General features: G+C 38.0%; 1 protein-coding gene and 1 pseudogene across 2 annotated transcripts in view; one reads left to right on the plus strand and one right to left on the minus strand.

Annotated features, from left to right (window-relative positions):
- Positions 1-656: 656 nt before the first annotated feature.
- LOC128596697 (60S ribosomal protein L23a-like) lies at positions 657-1,198 on the minus strand (annotated as a pseudogene). Its single transcript, XR_008383124.1, has one exon. The product of XR_008383124.1 is annotated as a 60S ribosomal protein L23a-like (transcript).
- Positions 1,199-1,723: 525 nt separating this feature from the next.
- The window catches only part of ANKRD45 (ankyrin repeat domain 45), a 45,140-nt gene continuing 21,638 nt past the window's right edge, over positions 1,724-25,225 (plus strand). Inside the window, exons 1-3 of the mRNA XM_053606320.1 lie at positions 1,724-1,777; positions 8,415-8,763; positions 23,613-23,780. Of these exons, the coding sequence (XP_053462295.1) occupies positions 1,748-1,777; positions 8,415-8,763; positions 23,613-23,780 (547 nt within the window). The 5' untranslated portion in view covers positions 1,724-1,747. The remainder of the gene's footprint in view (positions 1,778-8,414; positions 8,764-23,612; positions 23,781-25,225) is intronic.

Consider the following 25,225-nt stretch of genomic DNA (forward strand, 5'->3'; position numbering starts at 1 on the left):
TTCTCTTCTCAGAATCCAGTGCCATAGTATTGACTTTTGTGTGCATTGGGCACTGTGCCCATTGCTTGCTTGGTAACTTACCACTATTTATTTGAATAACAAAAAAAATATTTTTTGAATAAGAAAATTTTAATAATAGCTGTATTTTTTTTTTGCAGTTTTTGGCCGGGGCTGGGTTTGAACTCGCCACCTCCAGCATATGGGGCTGTTGGCCTACTCCTTTGAGCCACAGGCGCTGCCCAATAGCTGTATTTCTAAAATTCAAATTTATTCTGTTTCATAAGTTTAGATTTATAATGGTGATATTTGCCTTGGGCCTAAGGCCAAATATTCATTTCAATATTTGGCACTTCAGGCTTGAACTTAAATGTTTAGGGCCACTTCTAAAGTATTATCTTTTCCTTAACTATTTCCTTGTAGAAATAAATAGTGAAGAAATTAATATTTTCCTTCACACTTGCCTTCACCACAAAAGCTTTCCTGTCTGCACTCCCCTTATCCATGTGGGGATGGGTAAACATTTATATATAATTACATTATATTATTATATAAACATTTATATAACTACTGGGTAAGTTTGACCCATTTTTGTTGGTTTCTTTTTAAGTTAATTTTGTCTTCCACACCGCCAATGGCTTCCCTACTTTTATTTTTTTTTTATTTATTTATTTTTTTTATGGTGAAAAGTTATATATTTAGAATTGGCCAGCTGGACTTGGTTTAGATGATCCCAATTTTGTTGGCAACATCCAAAGCATCATAATCAGGAGCCAGTCGAACATATGCCTTCTTCTCACCATCAGGCCTGATCAGGGTGTTGACCTTGGCCACATCAATGTCATAAAGCTTCTTCACAGCCTGTTTGATCTGGTGCTTGTTAGCTTTGACATCCACAATGAACACAAGTGTGTTGTTGTCTTCTATCTTCTTCATGGCAGACTCCGTGGTCGGGGGAACTTGATGATGGCATAGTGGTCAAGCTTGTTTCTCCTGGGGGCGCTCTTCCGAGGATATTTGGGCTGCCTCCGGAGTCTCAGAGTCTTTGGCCGCCGGAAGGTGGGTGATGTACGGATCTTCTTTTTTTTGTGGCTGTGGATGCCTTTTAGCACTGCCTTCTTGGCCTTCAATGCCTTTGCTTTGGCTTCCGCTTTGGGAGGGGCAGGAGCTTCCTTCTTCGCTTTCGGCGCCATCTTGTGAAAAGAGCCGGCTTCCCTACTTTTAAAATTGTATTTTGGATCTTAAAGTCTGGAATCAAGAGGTATGTAGTTTCCAAATTACTTCTGCTCCTACCTACTACTTAGTATAAACTGGCACTTGTGAGGTCTCTGGGAAAGCTCCTTGTAGGCGACAATGACCATGAACCACTGGAGAAAGAGCCCAGTAACTAGACAATGAAGCAAGTTGTCTATTATAACCACCACCTTTTGTAGTTTTTAAAACGCAGCCTCATCTTTCCAGAAAATTCTTCCAAATAAGGGCAGAGTTATAACACTAAGATGGACGCACAACCCATGTGCACGTTAAGTTTAAATTTTACTTCTTAAATTTTAAAATATAGTCCATGTTGTAGAAATTTACGAAACAAAGAAAAAAATTGCACGCCCCCATCCGAGCACAGCAATTTTAATCACTTTTGATGAAATATTTTCCCAGTCCCGCTTCCTCACCTTCGCGACCTTGACCTCCGCGCGCATCCGGCAGCGCGGCGCGGGGGGAGGCGCTGCAGCGCGCCGGGTGCGCGGTCGCCATGGTAACCGCGGAAGCGGGCCGGGGAGCGGTGAGTCTGGGGTCCCCGCGCCGAGGGCTGGGGTGGGCCATCGAGGAGGGGTGGGAGCGGGAAAACGGACGCCTTCCGTCCAGGCTGCTCCGGAGGGGGCCGGAGGGGGGTGGGCTTCAAGTGCGGCGTCGTCAGGCGCTGCTTATGCCCCGAGCTTTGTCCAGCGAGTATCCTCCCGGGATCCCAGAAGGTCCCCAGGAGATTCAGCCCACCTGGGGAACTCCGGTGCCCAGAAGTGACTGGGGCCGTGTCTGGGGAACCTCCTGGATCCCGCGGCTAGGCTGCCGCGCTTTCTATCCTGTTCCTCAGGCCTTCCCTTTGTTTAACCTCTGTGCCCGGGGTTGCCCCTGTGGTCCTTCACGTTTTTGTGAAGAAAAAAATTCAGCGGGCTTAAAAGGTCCTGCAGGAACTCTTCCTCTATCTGACCTTTGTTTATACCATTCCCATTAACTGGATTGTCCTTTTCACCTCTTGAAAAGACCCCTACTCTTTAATACTGAAGTGTCAACTTCTTCTGGGAAGACCTTCTGGTACCTGGAGTGGAATGTACATCATCCTCTGCTCTCAAAGCACTCCTCCCTTCCCTTATATCCCTATCTCACTCTGTCACTGCTGATTTGCTTATGTCTTCCCCACCAGACTGTGAAGGCCTATGGGGTAGAGACCGTGACCCGTGTGATTTTTTTACTATTGGTGCCTTAGCAGCCTCAGAAACATTCATATTCTATAGTTAAAAAAAGTTTATGGACTTGTTTTCCCACACTCATTTAGTAAGGCAGAGCAGGTGCTAGTCTCATTTCAGAAAAATTGCATGATTGATAAATAAGGGAATCAAAGCTGTGCCATTCTACCTTCATATCTCTAGCTTCCCTTCTGCCCTCTCTGCGCTCCTATTCTCCATGCAACTTTGGTTATATGTGGCTGGGTTACAATTTTGACTCCTTTTGTGGACAAGGAAAATGTAATTTATTTTTGCCTATGATCTAGTTTTCTTTCACGAGCATTCACTTATCATTAGGAAACAAATAATGTAAAGCCCAATTGGTTTTAAAGTTGAGCTCAATCCATAATTGATTTCTTTAGCTAGCATTTAATTTCTCTTTATATAAAAATGTTTGAGTTCTAAGATCACTTTTCTGATTCTGTCGTTGAGATAGTGCCCTGGGTACATGGATGCATATGGATGGCTCACGAAATCAGTTATGGGGAAGTGTCTGGGTCCCTTTGCCATTCCTGGCCTCTTGGGGTGTTGTTCCTGGTATACTGGGTACTTCTGCACCTTGGTGTTCTTGGGTATGACCTTTGGCCTTTGTGTCTGTGCACAGTGCTCTCCCAGTTTGGTCAAAACTCAGTGGCTTTCCTGGGCTCTCCATGCTCCCTGGCTCACCTAGTAGCACTGATCTCCTGCCACTACGTCCCTTCAGCTCTGTGGGTGAGCCGGTGGTGGTAGGCTTGATTATTTGTAGATCTCAAACTTTTTGGTCTCAGGACTGCTTTATATTCTTAAAAAGTATTGATCCCAAAGAACTTTCCTGTATGTGGGTTAATCTATCAATATAGTAAGTATTGGAAATATGGCAAGAATTAGAAATTAAACTGAGAATTTTTAAAATATGTTTATTAATTAAAAAAATAACAAATAGAAGCTCACATGTTAACATAAATCACATATTTCTTAGGGAAAATAACTATTTTCTAGAACAAAAGGATCACATATTTCTTAGGGAAAATAACTATTTTCTAAAACAAAAGAAAGTAGTATTGTTTTACATTTCTGAAATGTTTTTAATTTTTGGTTTAATAGGAGACAAGGAGTCTTCATGTCTTCTGCAGTCTGTCTATTGCAAAATGTTGTTTTAATTGAAATGTATAAAGAAAATTCCTCCTCATATAGAGATAGAGTTGGAAAAGGAAGCAGTATTTTAATATCTTTTTCAGAAAATTATGCATAGTTTTCTTTGTGACTATACTATAATTTGACAAGTGGTAGTTTGGTTCCTTCCTTCCTTTTTTTTTTTTTTTTAAATTTTAAAGATAATGTCTCACTCTGTCACCCTGGGTAGAGTGCTGTAGCATCATAGCTCACAGTAACCTCAACTCTTATCTCAGTCTCCCAAGTAGCTGTGGCTACAGGCATGCACCACTACACCTGGATAAGTTTTCTGTTTTTTGTAGAGGCAGCTCTCACTCTTGCTCAGGCTGGTCTTGAATTCTTGAGCTCAAGCAGTCTACCAGCCTTGGTTTCCCAGAGTACTAGGATTATAGGCCTGAGCCACTGCACTTGGCCAACAAGTGGTAATTTCTTAAAACCTGGCTAGTTGCAATGTGGAGCCTGAAGCCATATTGATGGACTATGTTACCCTAAAATTTATTGGTCTGTCTTATACTTTGAATGGATCAAAGTGTTACTGTATTACTGTAGAATCTATTGGTCTGTCTTATAGTTTGAGTGGATCCTTTACCCATGCCTGATTTTGTAACATCATGGAAAATAGTGGGGAGTGAAGCAGACCTTATAGAACAGTAAAGAAGTCACCGGCAATTTTAGTTCCTTTAGTTATACTGATTTTCCAAATGTTGACATATTTCATGTTAAAATGTTAAAAAAAAACCCACTTTGGTTCACCACTGATCTTATCAGATTAGCATTGGGAAACTGTTAATGTCACAATGGCTGACATATGGCCACCATAAGTTTTCTAAAATGCTAATTGTATTAGTGAGAATTTTCTAGAGAAACAGAACCCATATGATACATATATATAGTTGTACTTCTGTATAGTTGTACTTCTGTATTGGGGTATGTTCAGAATCTTAAACACTGTGGACTGAAAATATCTGTATTCAAAAAAGAATGGATGATTGTGTTTGTACTAAACATGTACAGGATTTTTATTGCCATTATTCCCTAAATAATACAGTATAACTACTATTTATGTACAATTTATATCATATTAGTTATAAGTAATCTACAGATGACATAATGTATATGGGAGGATGTGCTTAAGGTATGTGCAAATACTACATCATTTTATTTAAGGGACTTGAGCATCCGTAAATTTTGGTTACTTAGGAGTCCTGGAATCAGTTCTCCATGGATATTGAGGGACAATTATGTATATGAATAAATAAGATTATTTACTATAAAGATTGGCTCATGTGAGTATGGAGGCTGGAAAGTCTCAGCATCTGCAGTGGGCAAGCCCAAGACCCAGGAGAGCTGTTGGAATAGTGCCCACCTGAGTCTAAGGGACTAAGAAACAGGAGAGTGAATGGTGAAAGTTCCAGTCCAAGCCTGACCTGTAGGCAGAAGAAAACTTATGTCTTACCTTGAAGACAGACAGAGCAAATTCTCCCTTACTCAACCTTTTTCAATCCTATTTATTTTCATAAACTATCTTTTTATGTTAACATATGATTTTTTTAAGAGAAATGAATATTTCTCAGTTTCAATTTCTAGTATGAAAATATTGATAGCTATAACCCATATAAACAAAATTCTTTGGAGTTGTCAATCTTTAAGTCTGTAAAGAGATTTGGGATCAAAGAATTTGAGAACTGCTACCCTAATCATATTGATTCTGGGCTAATAGGGAAATTAAGCTCCTTTCAAGGGTATATTAAGAGAAGCTTTGAGTAGTCTGGCCTGATTCATATTTCTGGGTTTGGTATAGTTTGTCTTTAAATCTCTGAATTAACCTGGATCAGACTGATCCTGTAGATGTGGAATAATCTGTCTGTACTCTACTTCTACTCTGTAGAGTAGAAAATTACTTACTTACACCCTAGATAATTTATATTAAAAAAAGAAGAAGAATGGCTCATGCCATCAGCTTATCTATCATTTGGACATATGGCTACACTATGTTGCAAGAGAGACTGAGAAGAAAAAAGTATGGGATACTATTTCGAAAGAAGGAAAAATTAGATTTGGGGGAAGACAACTAGTGGTCTGCATCTGAGTACTATATCAAAGGCCCACATGGCAGTGGGAGGGTGGACATGAGCAATCCAGGGCAACTCCGGAGGGTCTGACCAGAGCATGTTCTCATAGCAGGAACTTTGACCAGCAAAATGCTTCTGTCTTTTGTTATGAAAGTCCTTCATCTAGCATCATGTCCTTGTTTAAGAGTCAAGATCATGGGATTGAGCAGTTGACTGGCTGAATCTAAGTCATGTGCCTGCTGCAGGTTTGTGCTAAGAGGGAGACAAAGAGGATCTTGCCTTTGTCTTGTATAGTGAGAAGTTAGCTTTATCTTCCATTAGAAAAATTCTCTAAAACTGAGAAGGGGTATTCTTGTGTGTGTGTGTGTGTAAAGTTGAATGTCAGACAAATAGAACGGTTACAAATTTCTTCTCTATTTCTTCAGTAAAATGAAGAAATTGAACTGAATAATTTCAAAGATAAGTTTTGGACCCAATGTTATGGTGAGGTCATGAATGATTGGCTAACTCAACTCCCATTCCTAGCCTCATTTACCTTTATTCTTCCATTATAGGGGCTGGAAAATTGAGAAATTTGCTTTCCCCTCCCCCCTTTTCTTAAAGTCTGGTCTTTGAGATATAACTAGAAGCTTGCTGAGACTCGTTAGGAGAGATTTTGTTTTGCTTTCTTCTTAAGAGATTGAAGGAATTGATATCCTCTGGGGGATTCCCTTGGCTTCCTAAAATAAGTGAATAGACAATAGCAGGAGTAATGACAGCTATCTTATCACCATGAGACAAGAGTCATGAAGATGAAAGTCTTATAACACTGAGTATGATGGAACAGAATGATAGAGCTTGGATATATATAATGTATTTTGAGACAGTCTCACTATGTTGCCCTCAGTAGAATGCTGTGGCATCACAGATCACAGCAACCTCAAACTCTTGGGCTTAAGTGATTCTCTTGCCTCAGCCTCCCAAGTAGCTGGGACCACAGCCCATCACAATGCCTGGCTATTTTTTCGTTGTAGTCACCATTGTTGTTTGGCAGACCCTGCCCGGGTTCGAACCTGCCAGCCCCGGTGTGTGTCGCTGGCACCCTAGCTGTTGAGCTACAAGTGCTGAGCCTTGGGTCTGTATTTTTAAGCTGCTAAACCATCTCCATCTTTACATTTCTTGTTATGTTGGAAAAGAATCTCATACTTTTTTTTTTTTTAATTAAATCATAGCTGTGTACAATAATGTGATCATGAGGTACAATGTGCTGGTTCCATATACAGTCTGAAATATTTTCACTGAACTGGTTAACATAGCCTTCATGGCATTTTCTTAATTATTGTGTTCAAACCCTTATACTCTACGCTTAGTAAACTTCACCTGCAGAATCTCATACTTTTTAAGAGTCAGTCTTATTTAGCTTTTCTATTATTTACAATCAAAGAATTCCAAACTTTTAACAGCTTACAAGTATTTTGCACATTTATAAAAGGAAGAGATTAATGAGATTAATTAATAGAGAAGGTTCTACCGTTCTACTAATTTAAGATTTATATCACAATTGCCTTTCCACTATTAGCCCATTTCTTTTTTTTTACTTCACTATGGAACTAAATGACTGTGTTCTTTCAGCACTCTATTGACTGTTATTCCTTAAGAACAGGGTCAGAAAACAATTGCCTGTGGGCCACCACCCATAGACCATAGTTTTGTGAATAAACTTTACTTTAAATAGAGCTCCACTCATTCATTTGTGTATTGTCTATGACTACTTTCATGCCACAGCTGCAGGGTTGAGTAGTTGCAATAGAGATAGTAGGGCTCACAAGCCTAAAATATTTTCTATCTGGCCTTTTATTCCTGTTTTAGAACGTTGTTCAGTTTTGCCAAGGTCTTTATTGTCTTTGTTTTTCTCTTCATTCCTACTTCAGTATCTCTCCTTAACTTTCCTACTTCAAGTTTTTTTCTCTTCACTTCTTTGTTACTTCCTATCTTTTCACCATGTTTATTTCCTTTGAAACACCACAATCTAAAATTATCTCATTGTATTAACTGTGTCCAAACACTGAAATATAAGCTTAATGATGGGAAGGATCTTTTCTATTTTTTTTTTTTTTGATCTTTTCTATTTTGTTGAATCCTCAGGGCTTGACACAATGCCTGGCAGATAGGATGGAATTCAGTAAATAACGAATTGTATGAGTGAATAATTAAAGTGCTTATTCCCACTAATTCAGATCTTTACAATAATTGTCTAATTGGTTTTTCTTTTTTGCCTCTAGTCTCTTATTCTTCTAATATCTCTAAAATATGTTACCCAGCATTGTCAGATCAATCTTGAAACATGCTTGGTTTTCAGCACTAAAACCTTTGGCTACCCACCACCAATTGCCTACAGAATCAAGTTCAGACTTCTGATGCAATCTCAGCCTTTTTAAAAAGAGTATTCTATCACTATGGGTGGAATCAGGGTCTTGGCATGTATACTGGGGAATTTCCTCAACAGAAGTCCTAGCATCCAGACACTTTCCAAATCAGACAGTGTATTTACTCATCATGGGTGCACAATAATAACTTTATTGATTGGCTGAAGTATTTTATAATTATTTTCAAGTAGTTAATTTTCATTCCATCTATATTGTTAGTTGACTGAGCAAATAAATAAATAAATACTTATTTGAGTAGACTTCTATTGCTTTTCTTTAAATCTTAGGTATTTTTGGAGTTAATGGAGTCAGAAGGACCCCAAGAGTCAGTGAGTTCAGAAAAATCAATGTTTTTTTCACAGCAAGGAGAAGATGAAGAAGAAGAAGCCCAAGAACCAGAGGAAAGAGGTGCTACGAATCCTCTCTTACAACCTGCTCTCACAGGGGATGTAGAAGGTTTGCAAAAGATTTTTGAGGATCCCGAGAATCCTCACCATGAACAGGCCATGGAGCTACTCTTGGAAGAAGACATCGTTGGGAGAAATTTGCTGTATGCAGCTTGCATGGCTGGGCAAAGTAATGTTATTAGAGCTTTGGCAAAATATGGTGTGAATCTGAATGGAAAAACTGCCAGAGGTATTTTTTTTCTCATTATTATAACTTATGACTATCTAAAGATGCCACATACAATCTTTAAGGTTGAATAAATTTGATGGCCTTCTTTATACTTTACATATATTATATATGTATACATATATGAGCATGTATGTATGTATACATGTAAATATATCAATGTTGATGTTGTGTAGCATAGTATTTTAGAACACAGACTTCACTATTTATTAGCTATGGAGCTTGGCAAGTTACTTGATTTTTTAGTCTCTTTTTTCACCTGTAAAATGGGGATAATAATTGTGTTTTTCTTGAGGGCATTATGAGAATTAAATAACAAATATAGATATTGTAGTGCTTGGCACATAGTGTGTAATAAATTATCTCTTTCTGTTGAAAATTTATTAGCTTTTAGCAATTATTATCTAATTAGCTTTTTAGATTTTGTAATTATTTTTTCAGATTACAAATATAATACATGGTCATGTTAGGAAATTAAAAAAAACAGCGATCTTCAGGAAATAAAGAGTATTTATTTTCTTCATGCTCATGTTTTAAAATATTGATCTTTTATTGGGCCATCATGGAAGTCTCAACAGATATCAAAGAATCAGTAGCATGTACTCTTTGGTCTGTGACCACAACAAAATAGAATTAGAAAGTAGTAACATGGTGTGTGTCACACTTTATGGGGGCAAGACATGATTGCAAGAGGGACTTTGCCTAACAATTGCAATGAATGTAAACTGGCTTATTGTACCCTCAATGAATCCCCAACAATAAAAAAAAAAAAAAAGAAAGTAGTAACAAAAATATAACTGAAAATCCTCTATAATTTTGGCAACAAGAACCATTTTAAAATCATTTGTTGGTCGCAGAAGATATAATAGAAATTAAGAAATAATTAAATGACAATAGGATCATTGTATGTCATAATCTGTGGGACACAACTAAAATTGAATTCTAGGTTCAATGTGTTTATTAGAATATAAAAATATATTAAAAATCAATAAGCAAAGCATTTAACTTAAGAAGTTAGAAAAATAACAACTGAGTAATCAAAGAAAGTAGAAAAAAATACTGGAGTAAAGCAAGGATGTCAAAAATAAAGGAACAATAGGCACAACAATACCAAAATCTGGTTCAGTGAAAAAGAAAGAGTTGAAGAACCTTTGTTAATATTGCTCAGAGAGAGACAGAGAGCACAAGTAATATCTGGAATTGAAAAAAATTGAACATTAACACAGAAAACTGAGATCAAAAAAATTATTAGAAGACATTATGAATAACTTCATGATAATACATTTGAAAATGTGGTTGAAATGGACAAATGTCAAAGATGGCTGACTAGTAGCAACCCTTGGCAGAGGCTCCTGAACAGAGGGAGAAAAACTGGACAGAATCAGACTCTATGAAGCCAAAGGTGGGGAGCTGAGCCAAGAAAGAAGTTCAGCAAGCTGTGACTCCAAGGAAGAGCATTTAAGAAAACGAATTATAGGTACAAAGCCTATGGAGTAGAGGACAGGAGACACCTCCCCCAAGTGGGAGGCCTGCTGCAGTCGCTCTGCCAGTGAGCAGAGAACATTTTACCTATTGGAGAGAGCTGCTAAACACCAGATCTCTTTCACCAGGAAGGTCCCACTTAGGAACCTAGACACCATCCCACTGGGCATAAAATTGAACAAATATTTCCCCCTACAATTCCAAACTCCCAGTCTACCCTTCCCCCCTCACATGGCAGTCTGAAGTTCTTCCCCCTGCAGAGTGCAGAGTGTTTGTTCTTTTCCTGAGAGATGTGGGCATAGTGTGGACCACCGATCATCAGGATGGAATCTGTGACTAGTGGGGAAAAAAGAGGGTGTGGGAAGAAAGGGACGCTTCACAGGAGGAGGAGCAGTCCCCTGGTTATGACTTTGCCCAGCCATTGGTGGTGTTGACCCTCGGGCTGTGTCTGGTGGGGGGGGGGTGCAGAACCCTCTGGCTCTGACAGCACCTGCAAGTGGGAGAGTGGTTGACTAGTGTGGACTGAGTTTGGGGGGGTGGGGCTGGTCCCCACTCCAACTTGCCAGGTGTGGACTGAGGCTGGTGGGTGGGGGCATGGTCCCCTGGCTCCAACTGGGCTGGCAAACAGATATGTGGACACCAGTGTGGACTGAGTCTGGCAGGTAGAGGCATGGACTCCTGGCTCTAATTGTGCTGTTGGAGACCCTTGGATCCCTCTCTGTTGAGCAGGGTTTGTACTACCCTAGACAATTTGAATGGAACTCATATCTGGTTCTCTTCACCTAGGGACACTCTGAGGTTGACCTTTGAAGTTCTATAGTGGAAAAGAACTGAAGGGGGATGGGCAGGGCACCACAGCTGTCTGTATCTCTCCACAGCCAAGATTTAAACCTAATACTGTCACTTCTTAGAATAGGATAGAGGTTGGCTGATTTCAAAACAGAGCCAGCTTGCACTGTCTCACCAAGTAGGTCCTCAGAGTCTCTGGCCAAAACTCTGAAAGGGGCCTGTGTAAGGTTGTAGGAGATAAGCCACAATTACAAAGCCTAGTGCTTTGGTAAAGGGCTGATTATCTATACTACCTAGGAACCCCAATTCAATCTCACCCTACCAGTTCTAATAACCAAACAGTGGAAAATAAACATGGTACAGAACCAATGGAAGAACTCTGGCAACATGAATAACCAGAGTAGATCACCCTCCCAAGGAATGACAAAGGAGATACAACTGAAGACTCTATGCGTAGACAAATGGCTGATTTGTCAGAAATAGAATTCAGAATATGGATGGCAAATAAGATAAATGGAATGGAAGAAAGGTTAGAAATTGAAATCCAAAGAGTAGTTCTGAAGTTGTCTCAAGAAATTAATGAATTTAAAGACAAAGTCACCAAAGATATGGACATAATGAGAAAAGAGATAGCAGAGCTCAAGGAAATGAAAAAGTTATTCAAGGAGCTCCAAAATATAGTAGAATCCCTCAGTAATAGAGTTGACCAGGCAGAAGAATGAATCTCTGAAATTGAAGACAAAGCTTTTGAATGTTCCCAAAACCTCAAAGAGGCAGACAATTGGAGAGCAAAAACTGATCATTCTCTGAGAGAGTTGTGGGATCACTCCAAAAGATCAAACATTCATCTTATAGGAATTCCTGAAGGAGAAGAGGATGGTCCTAAAGGTACAGATGCTCTACTCCAAGAGATTATGGAGGAGAATTTCCCAAGCATTGGAAGAGATACAGAAATTCAGATAGTAGACAGTTTCAGAACCCCAGAAGACTCAATCCAAATAAAACATCTCCTAGACACATTGTGATTAACTTTGCCAAAGTTAAGATGAAGGAGAAAATTCTGCAAGCAGCCAGATGTAAGAAAAGCATCACCTACAAAGGGAGAAATATCAGAATGAGTGCAGATCTCTCAGCTGAAACATATCAAGCCAGCAGAGGATGGTCATCAACCTTCAATCTCCTAAAACAAAACAACTTTCAGTCCAGTATTCTGTAGCCAGCTAAACTGAGTTTCATTTGTTATGAGAAATCAAATACTTTAATGATATACACATGTTGAAGAAATTTGTCATAACTAAACCAGCTCTCCAGGATATTCTCAGACCTCCACAATGACTAGCACAATGCTCCATTACAAAAGTAAACTCACTCAAAATTTTTTGAACAAAACCCAGCTTCCACAGTGGTGAAAGGATCAAAAATGTCCACTAGACATTTGAAAAACATGACATCCCAAACACTACCAGGCTTATCAATTCTCTCCATTAATGTGAATGGTTTAAATTGTCCTCTAAAGACACATAGGTTGGCTGGATACCTAAACTCAGACCATGTATCTGCTGCATACAAGAATCTCATCTTATCTTAAAGGATAAAAATAGACTCAGGGTGAAGGGATGGACATCTATAATACAGACAAATGGAAATCAGAAAAAAGTAGGGGTTGCAATTTTATTTGAAGATACAATTGACTTTATTTTTGCAGTTTTTGGCCGAGGCTAAGTTTGAACCCACCACCTCTGGCATATGGGGCCGGCACCCTACCCCTTTGAGCCACAGGTGCTGCCTGATACAATTGACTTTAAACCAACAAAGATAAAGAAAGATAAGGATGGTCACTACATATTTGCCAAGGGAAACACCCCAAATGAAGAGATTTCGATAATTAACATTTATGCACCCTACCAGAATGCTCCTTAATTTATAAAGCAAACCCTAATTGATATGAACAACTTGGTATCTTCCTGTACTATAATAGTTGGAGATTTTAACACCCCTTTGATAGTTTTGGATAGATTCTCCAAGAAGAAACTAAACATGGCTCGGTGCTCATAGCACAGTGGTTATGGTGCTAGCCACATACACTGAGGCTGGCGGATTTGAACTCACCTAGGCCTGCTAAACAACAATGACAACTGCAACAACAACAACAACAACAACAAAAATAGCCAGGCATTATGGTGGGCACCTGTAATCCCAGTTACTTTGGAGGCTGAGGCAAGAGAATCTCTTAAGCCCAGGAGTTTGAGGTTGCTGTGAGCTGTGACTCCAAGGCGCTCTACAAAGGGTGACATAGTGAGACTGTCGAAGAAGAAGAAGGAGGAGAAAGAGGATGAGGAGGAGGAGGAGGAGGAGGAGAAGAAGGAGAAGGAGAAAAAGAAGAAGAAGAAGAGGAGGAGGAGGAGGAGAAAAAGGAGAAGAAGAGAAGAAGGAGAAGGAGAAAAAGAAGGAAGAAAGAAAGAAAGAAGAAGAAGAAGGAGGAGGAGGAGGAGGAGAAGGAGAAGAAGGAAGAGAAGAAGAAGGAGGAGAAGAAGAAGAAGAAGAGGAAGAAGAGGAAGAGGAAGAAGAAGAAGAAGAGGAGGAGGAAGAGGAGGAAGAAGAAGAGGAGGAGGAGGAGGAAGAAGAGGAAGAAGAAGAAGAAGAAGAAGAAGAAGAAGAAGAAGAAGAAGAAGAAGAAGAAGAAGAAACTAAACAAGGAAATATTAGACTTAAACCTGACCCTAGAACAAATGGACTTAACAGACATCTACAGAACATTTCATCCTAATAAAACTGAATATACATTCTTCTTATCAGCCCACAGATCATCCTCCAAAATTGATCATATCTAAGGACACAAGTCTAACCTCAGCAAATTTAAAAGAATAGAAATTATTCCTTGTCTCTTCTTAGACCACTATAGATTAAAAGTTGAACTCAACAGCAACAGGAATCTTCATACTCAAACTAAATAATCTTAGGCTGAATGATAGCTGGGTCAAAGATGAGATTAAGAAGGAAATCACCAAATTTTTGGAACAAAATGATAATGAAGACACAAATTATCAAAATCTGTGGGATACAGCAAAGGTGGTCCTAAGAGTGAAATTTATACCATTGGAAACCTTCCTCAAGAAAACTGAGAAGAAGCCAACAACATAATGGGTCTTCTCAAGCAACTGGAAAAGGAAGAACATTCCAATCCCAAACCCAGCAGAAGAAATGAAATAATCAAAATTAGGACAGACTTAAATAAAATGTAAAACAAAATAATCATTCAGAAGATCAACAAAACAAAAAGTTGTTTTTTTGAAAAGATTAATAAAATTGATAAACCTTTGGCCAGCCTAACCAGAAACAGAAAAGTAAAATCTCTAATATCATCTACCAGAAACGATAAAGGAAAAATGACAAAGACACCTCAGAAATTCAAAAAATCAATGATTACTACAAAAACTCTATTCCCAGAAATATGAAAATATGAAGGAAATGGACCAATACCTGGAAGCATGCCACCTTCCTAGACTCAACCAGAAAGAATTAGAAATGTTAAAACCAGCTCTTTATCATCATTTGATCTTTGATAATGCTATCAAAACATTGAGGGGAAAGACTCCCTGTTTAATAAATGGTGCTGGGTGAACTGGCTGGCGACCTATAGAAGACTGAAACTGGACCCTGGCCTTTTACCATTAATAAAAATTGATTCTCACTGGATAAAAGATTTAAATTTAGACGTAAAACTATGAAAAATTCTAGAAGAGAGTACATGGAAAACCCTTTAAGAAATCGGCCTGGTTTATGGGGGCAGGACATGATTGCAAGAGGGACTTTACCTAGCAATTGCAATCAGTGTAACTGGCTTATTGTACCCTCAATGAATCCCCAACAATAAAAAAAAAAAAAAAAAAAAAAAAAAAAAAGAAATCGGCCTGGGAGAATATTTTATGAGGAGGACCCCCCCTCCACCCGGCAATTGAAGCAACACCAAAAATCCATTACTGGGATTTGATCAAACTAAAAAGCTTTTGCACAGCCAAGAACACCGTAAGTAAAGCAAACAGACAACCTTCAGAATGGGAGAAGATTTTTGCAGGTTTTACTTCTGACAAAGGTCTGATAACTAGAATCCACAGAGAATTCAAACTAACCAATAAGAAAAGAACAAATAAATCCATTTCTATGTGGGCAAGAGACTTGAACAGAAAATTCTCTGAAGAAGACAGGCATGTAGGCTACAAACACATAAAAAAGCTCATCATTAATCATCAGAGAAATGCAAATTAAAACCACTTTGAGATACCATCTAACTCCAGTAAGATTAGCCCACATAACAAAATCCCCAAACTACTGATTTAGTGTGGATGCAGAGAGTAGGGAACACTTCTACACTGTTGGTGGGAATGTAAGCTAATATGACTTTTTTGAAGAAGTTTGGAGAATACTCAAGGAACTAAAAGTAGACCTACCATTAGATCCTGCAGTTCCTCTACTAGGTATTTACCCAGATGATCAAAAATCATTTTACAACAAAGACATTTGCACCAGAATGTTGATTGCAGTCCAATTCATGATTGCCGAGACATGGAAACAGCCCAAGTACCCATCGACCCATGAATGGATTAACAAATTGTGGTGTATGTACACCATGGAATACTATGCAGCCATAAAAAGATGGAGACTTCACAGCTTTTATGTTTACCTGGATGGAGCTGGAACATATTCTTCTTAGTAAAATATCTCAAGAATGGAAAAAAAGTATCCCATATACTTAATGCTTCTACGAAATCAATATATAATCTCCTGCACATTCATATGAATGGTAAAACATAACTATAGTCCAGAAAGTAGAAGGGAAGAGGAAGAGAGGGGAGGGGAGGGCAGAGGGAGGGTATTTGGGGGGACCTCACCTAATGTGTATGATGCGATGGTACATTTCAAAACTATTAAGAAAGAGTATAATTGTAATGGATGTGTTAATCAGTTCAATGTAAGCATTTCACATTGTATATCAAATCGGTACACTGAATCCCATAAAGGTATCAATGTACACAGTTATGATTTCATAAAAACAAAATAAAAAATTTAAAAAAGTAATAGGCAAATGTCCAATAAAATGTAAATTACCAAAGTTCATTTAAGATAAAAATATAATTCTTGATTAGATCAATGGTTATTTAAAAACATCAAAGAAGTAATCAAAATCTGCCTCCCTAACCTCCCTGCTTACCACCAAATTCTGGATTCAAATGTTTTTAAAGGTAAGGTCTTCTAAACATTTAGGGAAAAGGTAATCACTAGTTTGTAGAAGTGTTCCAGAGAGAGTTGGAAGGCTTTTCAACTCATTTTCTGAGGAAAATGACTTTTACAGAGATACTGGCTTAAGGACAGTACTAGAAAGGAAATTTATAGGCTAATTACCTTTAATAACAGATGGAAACATCCTAAATAAATAATTGGAATCTAAAGTGAAAGTGATTAACAAATTGAATATAAGGATGTGTATTAAAAACTTTATCGGAGTGTAGATTTTAAGTGTTTTCCCTACCAAAAAATGTCTGTGAAATAATGCCTATTTTAATTAGCTCAGTTAACCATTCTACAATGCATGCATTTTAAAAACAATATATTGTACATGATAAACATATGCAATTTTTATTTTTCAACTATAAATAAATTAACATCAAAATCCCTTTCATTTCACAGACAAAAATTGCATGAAAGGATGGTCTTAACCTTAGGAAAAATATTAATATAATTCACTACATTAAAAGATTAAGTAAGCAAAACATAATCATGTCACTAGATATAGAAAAATCACTTGAAAAAAATGTAGCACTCATTCATGAGTAAAGCTCCTAGGGAAATAGGAATAGAGGAAAACTGCTTAAGGCTGTCTATCAAAAACCTGAAGCAAACTTACCTAATATTGAAATTTCAGAAGCATTGTTCAAAATCAGACATAAACTATGATATTCACTATCATGGCTTCCATTCATCATTATAATGGAAATCTGAGCAAGTTCAGTTAAGACAAAAATAAGATTAGTGACAGGACTGTGCTACAGCTCTGGGCAGCTGATTATTAAATTTTCAGGGCTTTTGTGAATTGGTCGATGCCATGTTAGTAGCTTGAAATTGGTTATGCTGGGCCATAACATCCTGGTGATTGGCTAGCAGTACTATTCAGGTCTTTTCCCTCCATTGAACTGGTTATTATACATTTACCAGCCCATTTACCAGGAGATGAAACAAAACTCTCATTACCCATAGGCATATAGACTTAAGGGAATCTACTATTAGTACTAATAGAGTTCAGCAAGAATATGAACATATGACCAATATTCAAAATCAGTACCTTTCTATATATTGTCAACATTTAATTAGAGAGTGTAATAGAAATAAAGATCTTATTCATAACAAAATGTTAAAGAAGCTAGGAATAAATCTGAAAAAGGAATTTAAGACATTTGGGACAAAAAATATAAAACTTTATTGACTTATTAATACATCAATGAAGAGCCAAAGTATATATATTTTTCAAGTGGTGAAGTAATTATCATAAAAATGTTAATTTCTTACAGATTAATTTATCAGTCTAGTTAACATATCAGAAAAATATTTTTTTAAATGCAAACTAATTTGACTGGCTAAAAACAAACCAAGAAGCTGGCCTTGGATTTCACTATTTCATAGGTGTTGCCTAACAGTGCTGGTTATTCAACTGGGAAAAAAGTAAAATTAAGCTGGGTTTAGCAGTTTACTCCTGTTTTGGGAGGCCAGTGTGAAAGGATAGCCTGAGGACAGGTGTTTGCGATCAGCCTAGGCAACATAATGAATGAGACCCTGTCTCTACCAAAAAAAAAAAAAAAATAGATACTTACTTTGTACCATGTATAAAAATAAATTACAGGTGCTTGTAAGAGATGAATGTAAATAACAAAAATTTTTAACTTTCTGGAAAATAAATATAGAAGTTATGTTTTTGATATATCACAGGATGTCTTAAAACAAGATATAAAGGACAAAGCCATTATGGGAAAAAATTAATGTATTATATATAAAGATTAAGAATTACACACAAAAGATACCATAAACAAAGTGACAAAATAAGCCACAGAGTGGGAAAGACATTTGCAATATCTTCTCGACTAACAAAGGCTATATCTGTATAAAAACAGTCTACTAATCTACAGCTTTCTACACTCCTGACTTTTGGCCTATTGGGAAGTGTCTTCTTTTCTGTCTGTGCCAAGGACAGGCCTCTGCAGTTTGCAGTTACTGTTGATGGAGCTCCCTCTGGTGCTGGCAAGGCTCTGGAGACCATATCTGGCTACACTTAAACAAACATTATTAGAATTAATTACCATTTTAAACTATGTCTTTTCATACATTTAGCAAACCTTTATTAAGAGTGGAAGATATCAAGGGTAACCAAATGGAGACAGAGAAGGTCAGACTATCACTTTGTTGATGATGTGATCTGATACTTAGAAAATCTGCCAAGGGCTCACCACAAGACTACTGGATGTATCAAGAAATACGGTAACATCTCAGGAAATAAATCAACTTTCACAAATCAGTAGCCTTCAAATACGCCAATAGCAGTCAAGCTGAGAATCAAATCAAGAATACAATACCCTTCCCACTAGCAACAAAGAAAATGAAATACCTTGGAATATACTTAATGAAGAATGTGAAGGATCTCTACAGAAAGAACCATGAAACACTGAGAAAAGAAATAGCAGAGGATGTTAACTGATGGAGGAACATACCGTGCTCATGGCTGGGAAGAATCAACACTGTTAACATATTTATATTACCCAAAGCAATCTATAGATTTAACATAATCCCCATTAAAATACCAGTGTCATACTTTGAAGATCTTGAAAGAACTGTTCTGTGTTTCATATGGAACCAGAAAAAACACTGAACACCAATACACTTCTACAAAAATAACAACAAATCTGGAGGCATCATGTAATACTACACGTCTGTAGTGATCAAAACAGTATGGTAACACAAATGGGGACATAGATCTATGGAACAGAGAATCTAGAGGAGAAACTAGCCTCATATGCCAACTGATCTTTGATAAAGCAAAACAAAAGCACATACTGGTGTAAAGAATCCCTATTCAATAAATAGTGGGAGGAGAACTGGTTAGCCGACATGTAAAAGACTGAGACTGTATTCACACCTCTCACCACTTACAAAAATTAACTCATGATGGATAAGAGATTTAAATCTATGAGACAAAACTGTAACAACTCTAGAAGAAAGTGTGGGAAAAACTCTGGATCTTATTGGCCTGGGAAAAGAATTTATGAAAAAATACAACTTACTCTCAAAAAAGGCTGCTGTTCAAAGAGGTATCTCTCTTTTCAAATTAGAGATAGGATAATTTGAAGAGAATTTAGGCCTTTTTTTTTTTTTTTTCTGTAGAGACAGAGTCTCACTTTATGGCCCTTGGTAGAGTGCCGTGGCATCACACAGCAACCTCCAGCTCCTGGGCTTAAGCGATTCTCTTGCCTCAGCCTCCCGAGTAGCTGGGACTACAGGTGCCCGCCACAGCACCCAGCTATTTTTTTGTTGCAGTTTGGCCGGGGCTGGGTTTGAACCCGCCACCCTCGGGATATGGGGCCGGCGCCCTACTCACTGAGCCACAGGCGCCGTCAATTTGAAGAGAATTTAAATGAAAATATTTGATATTAACTTATAACTACCTTTTCACTCTACCTTCAATTAACTTTGAACCAGAAAAACTTCAGTAACTGAAAAACTTTGTAAAGAAAATAGGCCGGGTGTGGTGGCTCATGCTTGTAATACTAGCACTCTGGGAAGCAAGGATGAGTGTATTGCTTGAGCTCAGAGTTCAAGACCAGCCTGAGCAAGAACAAGACCCCATCTCTACTAAAAATAGAAAAATACTAGCAGGGCGTTGTGGCAGGCACCTGTAGTCCCAGCTACTCAGGAGGCCGAGACAAGACAATCTCTAGTCCAAGAGTTTGAGGTTGCTGTGAGCTATGATGGTGCCACAAGATTCTACCCAGGGTGACAGAGTGAGACTCTGTCTCAAAAAAAAAAAAAAAAATCATTTTGAAAATAATATTCTGGTGATACTATTAACACATTAAAAAGAGATCAAATAATACTTCGTTTGCAATTTTTGTTATCATGTTTTCTTCATTTTTTAAGTGTTTGCTTTTGTAATGCTTAATTTTTGTTGCAGTGTTTTTTTGGTTGGGGCTGGGTTTGAACCTGCCATCTTTGGCATATGGGGTTGGCGCCCTACTCCTTGAGCCACAGGCACCACCCCTGTAATCCTTAATTTTTATTGGAAATGTATTAGTTTCACTAATTAAAAAAATAATTCCAAACCCAGTTCTATAAAATACCCCTATGAAGACTAAGAAAATATAAAATGTGGTGTTCAGTGCCAATAGCTCAAGTGGCTAGGGTGCCAGCCACATACAGCGGAGCTGGCGGGTTTGAATCTAGCCTGGCCCCGCCAAATAACAATGACAACTACAATAAAAAGAAAATAGCCGGGTGTTGTGGTGGTGCCTGTAGTCCCTGCTACGTGGGAGGCTGAGGAAAGAGAATCACTTAAGCCCAAGAGTTTGAAGTTGCTGTGAACTGTGACACCATGGCACTCTACCCAGGGTGACAGCTTGAGACTCTGTCTCAAACAAACAAACAAAAAATATAAAATGTGTCCTGGTATTATTTTATACCCCTACGGTAATTTCCTTTCCAGTCAGGAAGAAAGCAGCACATGGCAAGGTCATATAGGCATGAAACAACATGATTAGAGGAATCTGAAGAGTCTGGTGCTGCTAGTGGTAGGCAGGCTGTGAGAAATGTTCTAGAGAGGAGAGTGTGTTGTTTCATGGCCTGTTACTTGTTCCTGACTATCACCATTTCAGTTCTTGGATTTGACCTTATCATTGGCACAGTCATCTATAAAGTACTTATCCTTTCTGTGCTTCGGTTTCCTTATATATAATTGAGAATAATGCTAGTACCTATGTTAGGGGGATCTCTATGAGGTTTAAATGAATTGATACTTGTGAAGTACACAGAACAGTGCCTGGGCATGGGAAATGATTTCTCTTTTCTATCTTTGGGCTTGCTATGAACTACCCACTCCACTGACTATCTCTATATTTAGTAACCAGTAATCTTCTATGAAGAGATTTTTTTTTACCCCCTCTTACAAGCAACAGTCTCTCCCAGTTCCATTTATGGTCCTTTTCTTCCTGTGGGAATGTCCAACATGCACCCTTCTGACTCCCTATCCTGGGATCCAATGTCTTTGCCAATATTATGGGAGAACTTTAGAAAAATGTTCTTTTTGCCTGGATGTTTTCTGAGATTGTCTCATGTAGACATTTTCCTTCTCTTGAAAAGGTAGTGGGGCTAATGTATTACAAGGAGCTGTGCATTTCTTTCTAGAAAATGAACTACCTCTAACAAAGGAAAAAGCATGCAAATGCTGCAAATTCCTTGGTAAAATACTGTTTAGAAATCTTGTTTTCTTGATTTAACCGATTATATTAAAAAATAGAAAAAAACCCCCACTTCTCCCTTTCAGCGTCTTAAATGAATTTAAGAGCATTTTGGTTAGATGTTACCATTGGCCTGTAACTTCAGCCTTGAGGAAAGTAACACAAAGATCTAGAACATCTGCCCATTTAGAATGGCTTTCAGGTCATGCTGGTACTGTTTTGTCTATAGATAATAATGTCTTCCTCTCCCAGAAAATCAGGGGCCCTGGACCCTTCAACTGATTGAAGAATTATTAAAGCAGAAGGCAGAAATGAAATAGTCTCTGAGCATTTCTTGGCCTCCTATTTTATAGGTGCAGTGGTCTGAATGAGTTCCCCCAAACTTGTGCTGAAACATAGTCTCCAAACAGTGTTGGTAGGTGGGCCTTTTGGGTATGTTCAGGTCACAAGGGCTCTGCTCTCATAGATGGACAAATGCCACCAAAGGACTGTGGGAGAGGGGGTGCTCTCTGCTGCCCTCTGCCTCCTGCCACGTGAGGATGCAGCAAGAAGGCTCACACAAGATGACAGGACCTTGACTGATTTGGGACTTCCCAGACTCAAGAAATGTGAGAAATAAATTTCAATTCTTTATAAATCACTCATTCAGTCTGTCGTAGTCTGTCAGAGCAGCATAAATGAACTGAGATAGTTGGGAATGAAGGAATAATAAAATTCCTGGGCCAGTCGCTGTACAATTTCTGTACAGTCTCTTAGTGTTATAAAATTTCTTGCTTGTTTTGTGATATTAACAAAAAAATATTTTGGCTGAACAAGGGAGGAAATTCCAATTTTGGCTGATCCTAAAGTAGTTCACTTTACGCTCCTTTTGATTCTTTTTTTTGAGATAGGGTCTTACTGTGTTGACTGAACTAAAGAACAGTGACATCATCATGGCTCACTGCAGCCTCAGACTTCCTTGGGGGTGGGGAACTTGCCTGCTCAAGGCAACATGTGGCCCTCCAGATCCCCAAGGGTAGTCCCTTGACCAAATCCACACTTCACAGAACAAATCTCTTTGTTAGAAGGATTTGTTCTGCAAAAATTGGATTCAGTCGAAAGGCCACACTCAAAGATCCAGAAGGCCACAGGTTTCTCACCCCTGCCTGAGTTGGGCCTACAGTTTATGCCACCACCTTGGCTGATTTTTTATTTTTACTTTTTTGTACAGATGGTGTCTTGCTATTGCCCAGGCTGGAGCTTTTGATTCTTTATTACCCTTCTGGTTAGAATAGTTTATAACTTGGTCTAAAATAGGCCCAGGATTGAGGAACTGTGGCAGTAAGGGTGCTGAGGAAAGATTTTTTGAAGGAAGTATAAGCATTATTCTCTCTCTCCCTTCTTTTTTGAGACAGAATCTCACTCTGTTGCCCTTCATAGAGTGCTGTGGAGTCATAGCACACAGCAACTTCAAACTCTTGGGCTCAAAGAAATCCTCTTGTCTCAGCCTCCTGAGTAGCTGAGACTACAGGAGCCCTCCACAATTTCCATTGTATACTTTCCTTTCATTTTCCATTGTATACTTTAACGGGGATAATAAAATTTCCCTCATAGGGTTATTGGAAAGACTAATGTACGCACATGAATATAGATGTCTGCAACAGTTGAATCTGTATGAATTTGTTGACAATAATGCTGGAGTAATTAGAGTTCGATGAAAATTCCTTAAAGTTATAAGTCCAGTTGTGTTCCAAAGCAATTGACTGGTAGGGAAACTGTATTGCCATTTTCCTTAGAGATGTCAAAGACCTCAGGCTTCAGACAGCCTGTGTTGGTGTCTTGCTTCCATCATTGACTGGCTGTGTCCCTTGGTCAAGTTTCTTAACCTCTCTGGACTTTGGTTTCCTTATCTGTAAAATGAGGATTGTAATAGTTCTGACATCATAGTGGTCTTATCAAACTAAATGAGTTTACTATATATAAAGCATTTAGAATAGTGCCTGCCTCATAGTAATTGTTCAATACTTGATTACCATTATGATCTTCTCATGCATAAAATAGCTTAAAACAATACCATCTATTTGATCTGACCATCTTCATCCTGTTTGTTAGGGTACACACTCTTACACTGTGCTGCAGCCTGGGGTCGTTTGGAAACTTTGAAAACTCTAGTGGAACTGGAGGTCGATACAGAAGCTTTGAACTTCAGGGAAGAAAGAGCCCGAGATGTTGCTGCTCGGTATGCCCAGACCGAGTGTGTCGAATTCCTGGACTGGGCAGGTAAGTATTTGCAGACTGACTGATGTGATGGATTTGTCTTCTATGGGTTATAGGCTACACTATAGATGTCACCTTCCATCAAGATGATTTATCTATAGATAGAACCACCGTCACAGTTGGCAATAATATATGAAATCTACCTTTTTTTTTCTATTTTGCTGTTGGCCTTAAACATTGTGCTTAATAGGAACTATAATATTGGAAGATTATTGATTTACGAATTTCTAACAATTTCGCCAAAAATTTTCTATAAGATTATATGTATAGTGTATGTTCAAGGCCATTTTTTGGGAGACTTACCAAGATGGTATGTTATTTCCATTTTTCATTTTAGTGATTAGAGTTAGGAGTCACTGGAGAGATTTAAGAGATTGAGGACTCCTTATGCCAATAATCTCCTTAATACTATTGACAATACAATGACAAAGTGGACCATTTTATTTTATTTCTTTTTTTTAATTTTTACATATATATGTGTTTATTAGGTTTCCATTTTTTTGCCTTCACAAAATTAAAAAAGCTTAAAATTTAATAGCAATAACAATGTTTAAGGACTAGAAACAAAAACTTTGTAAAGAACAAATGAACATAAATACATTCAGAAAAGGAATCAGACAATTGCTACATCAAAATGTTAAGCAATAATAATAATAATAATGCAAAGAAAGTAACATTCACATTGTCAAACAAGACTATGTCTATTATAGAATGCTTTGACTCTGAGATTCAGTATGGAGTCATCAGTTAACTTATTGTTATTATTCCTTCTTTAAATATATATACCAAATATTAAACCAAATATATTTCAGTAATGTATTTGGTTCCTCAGATAGAAAAGATTATAATGGTAATTGGAAAATGATTTATTCAGACAAAATTCATCAATGTTTTTAGTAGTCAGAGTAGTAGTTACTTATGGCATGGGGAGGCCTTCTGGGAAGTACTGTTCTTTTTCTTGATTTGGTTGTCAATTACATGGCAATATTTGTTTGTGAAAATTCATTGAGCTGTACACACAATTTTTGTGCTTTTCTGTATGTACGTTATACTTCAATTCAAAATTTAAAAAACTATGCTTATTTTGACTTTTGCTAATATTTAGCTTATATCATTCCCACAGCCCTGTAGAATATAGCTTAAATAGATTTCAAGACAGTGTTCCTGTGACTATGTTTGTGTACAAACATGGGTTAAACAACTAGTGCATTTGAAGGGCATAGCATTCCCTTTGCATGGTTGTCTGCATTCAAGATTTTGGCAAGCATTTATTAACTGCCCATATGAGCATGGCTATTGTTGTAGGTACAATTGATTTTTCCTGTCCTCTGGACATTTGTTAAGTGGGGGATGATAGACACATTCAAGTGTTAGGGCTATGATTAAAGGCTAACATTGGCAGAACAGGCAGCCTATGTGTGCTACAGAATAGTCAGAGAACATGTTGA

Source organism: Nycticebus coucang, chromosome 10 (genome assembly GCF_027406575.1).
Source record: "Nycticebus coucang isolate mNycCou1 chromosome 10, mNycCou1.pri, whole genome shotgun sequence".
NCBI lineage: Eukaryota > Metazoa > Chordata > Mammalia > Primates > Lorisidae > Nycticebus > Nycticebus coucang.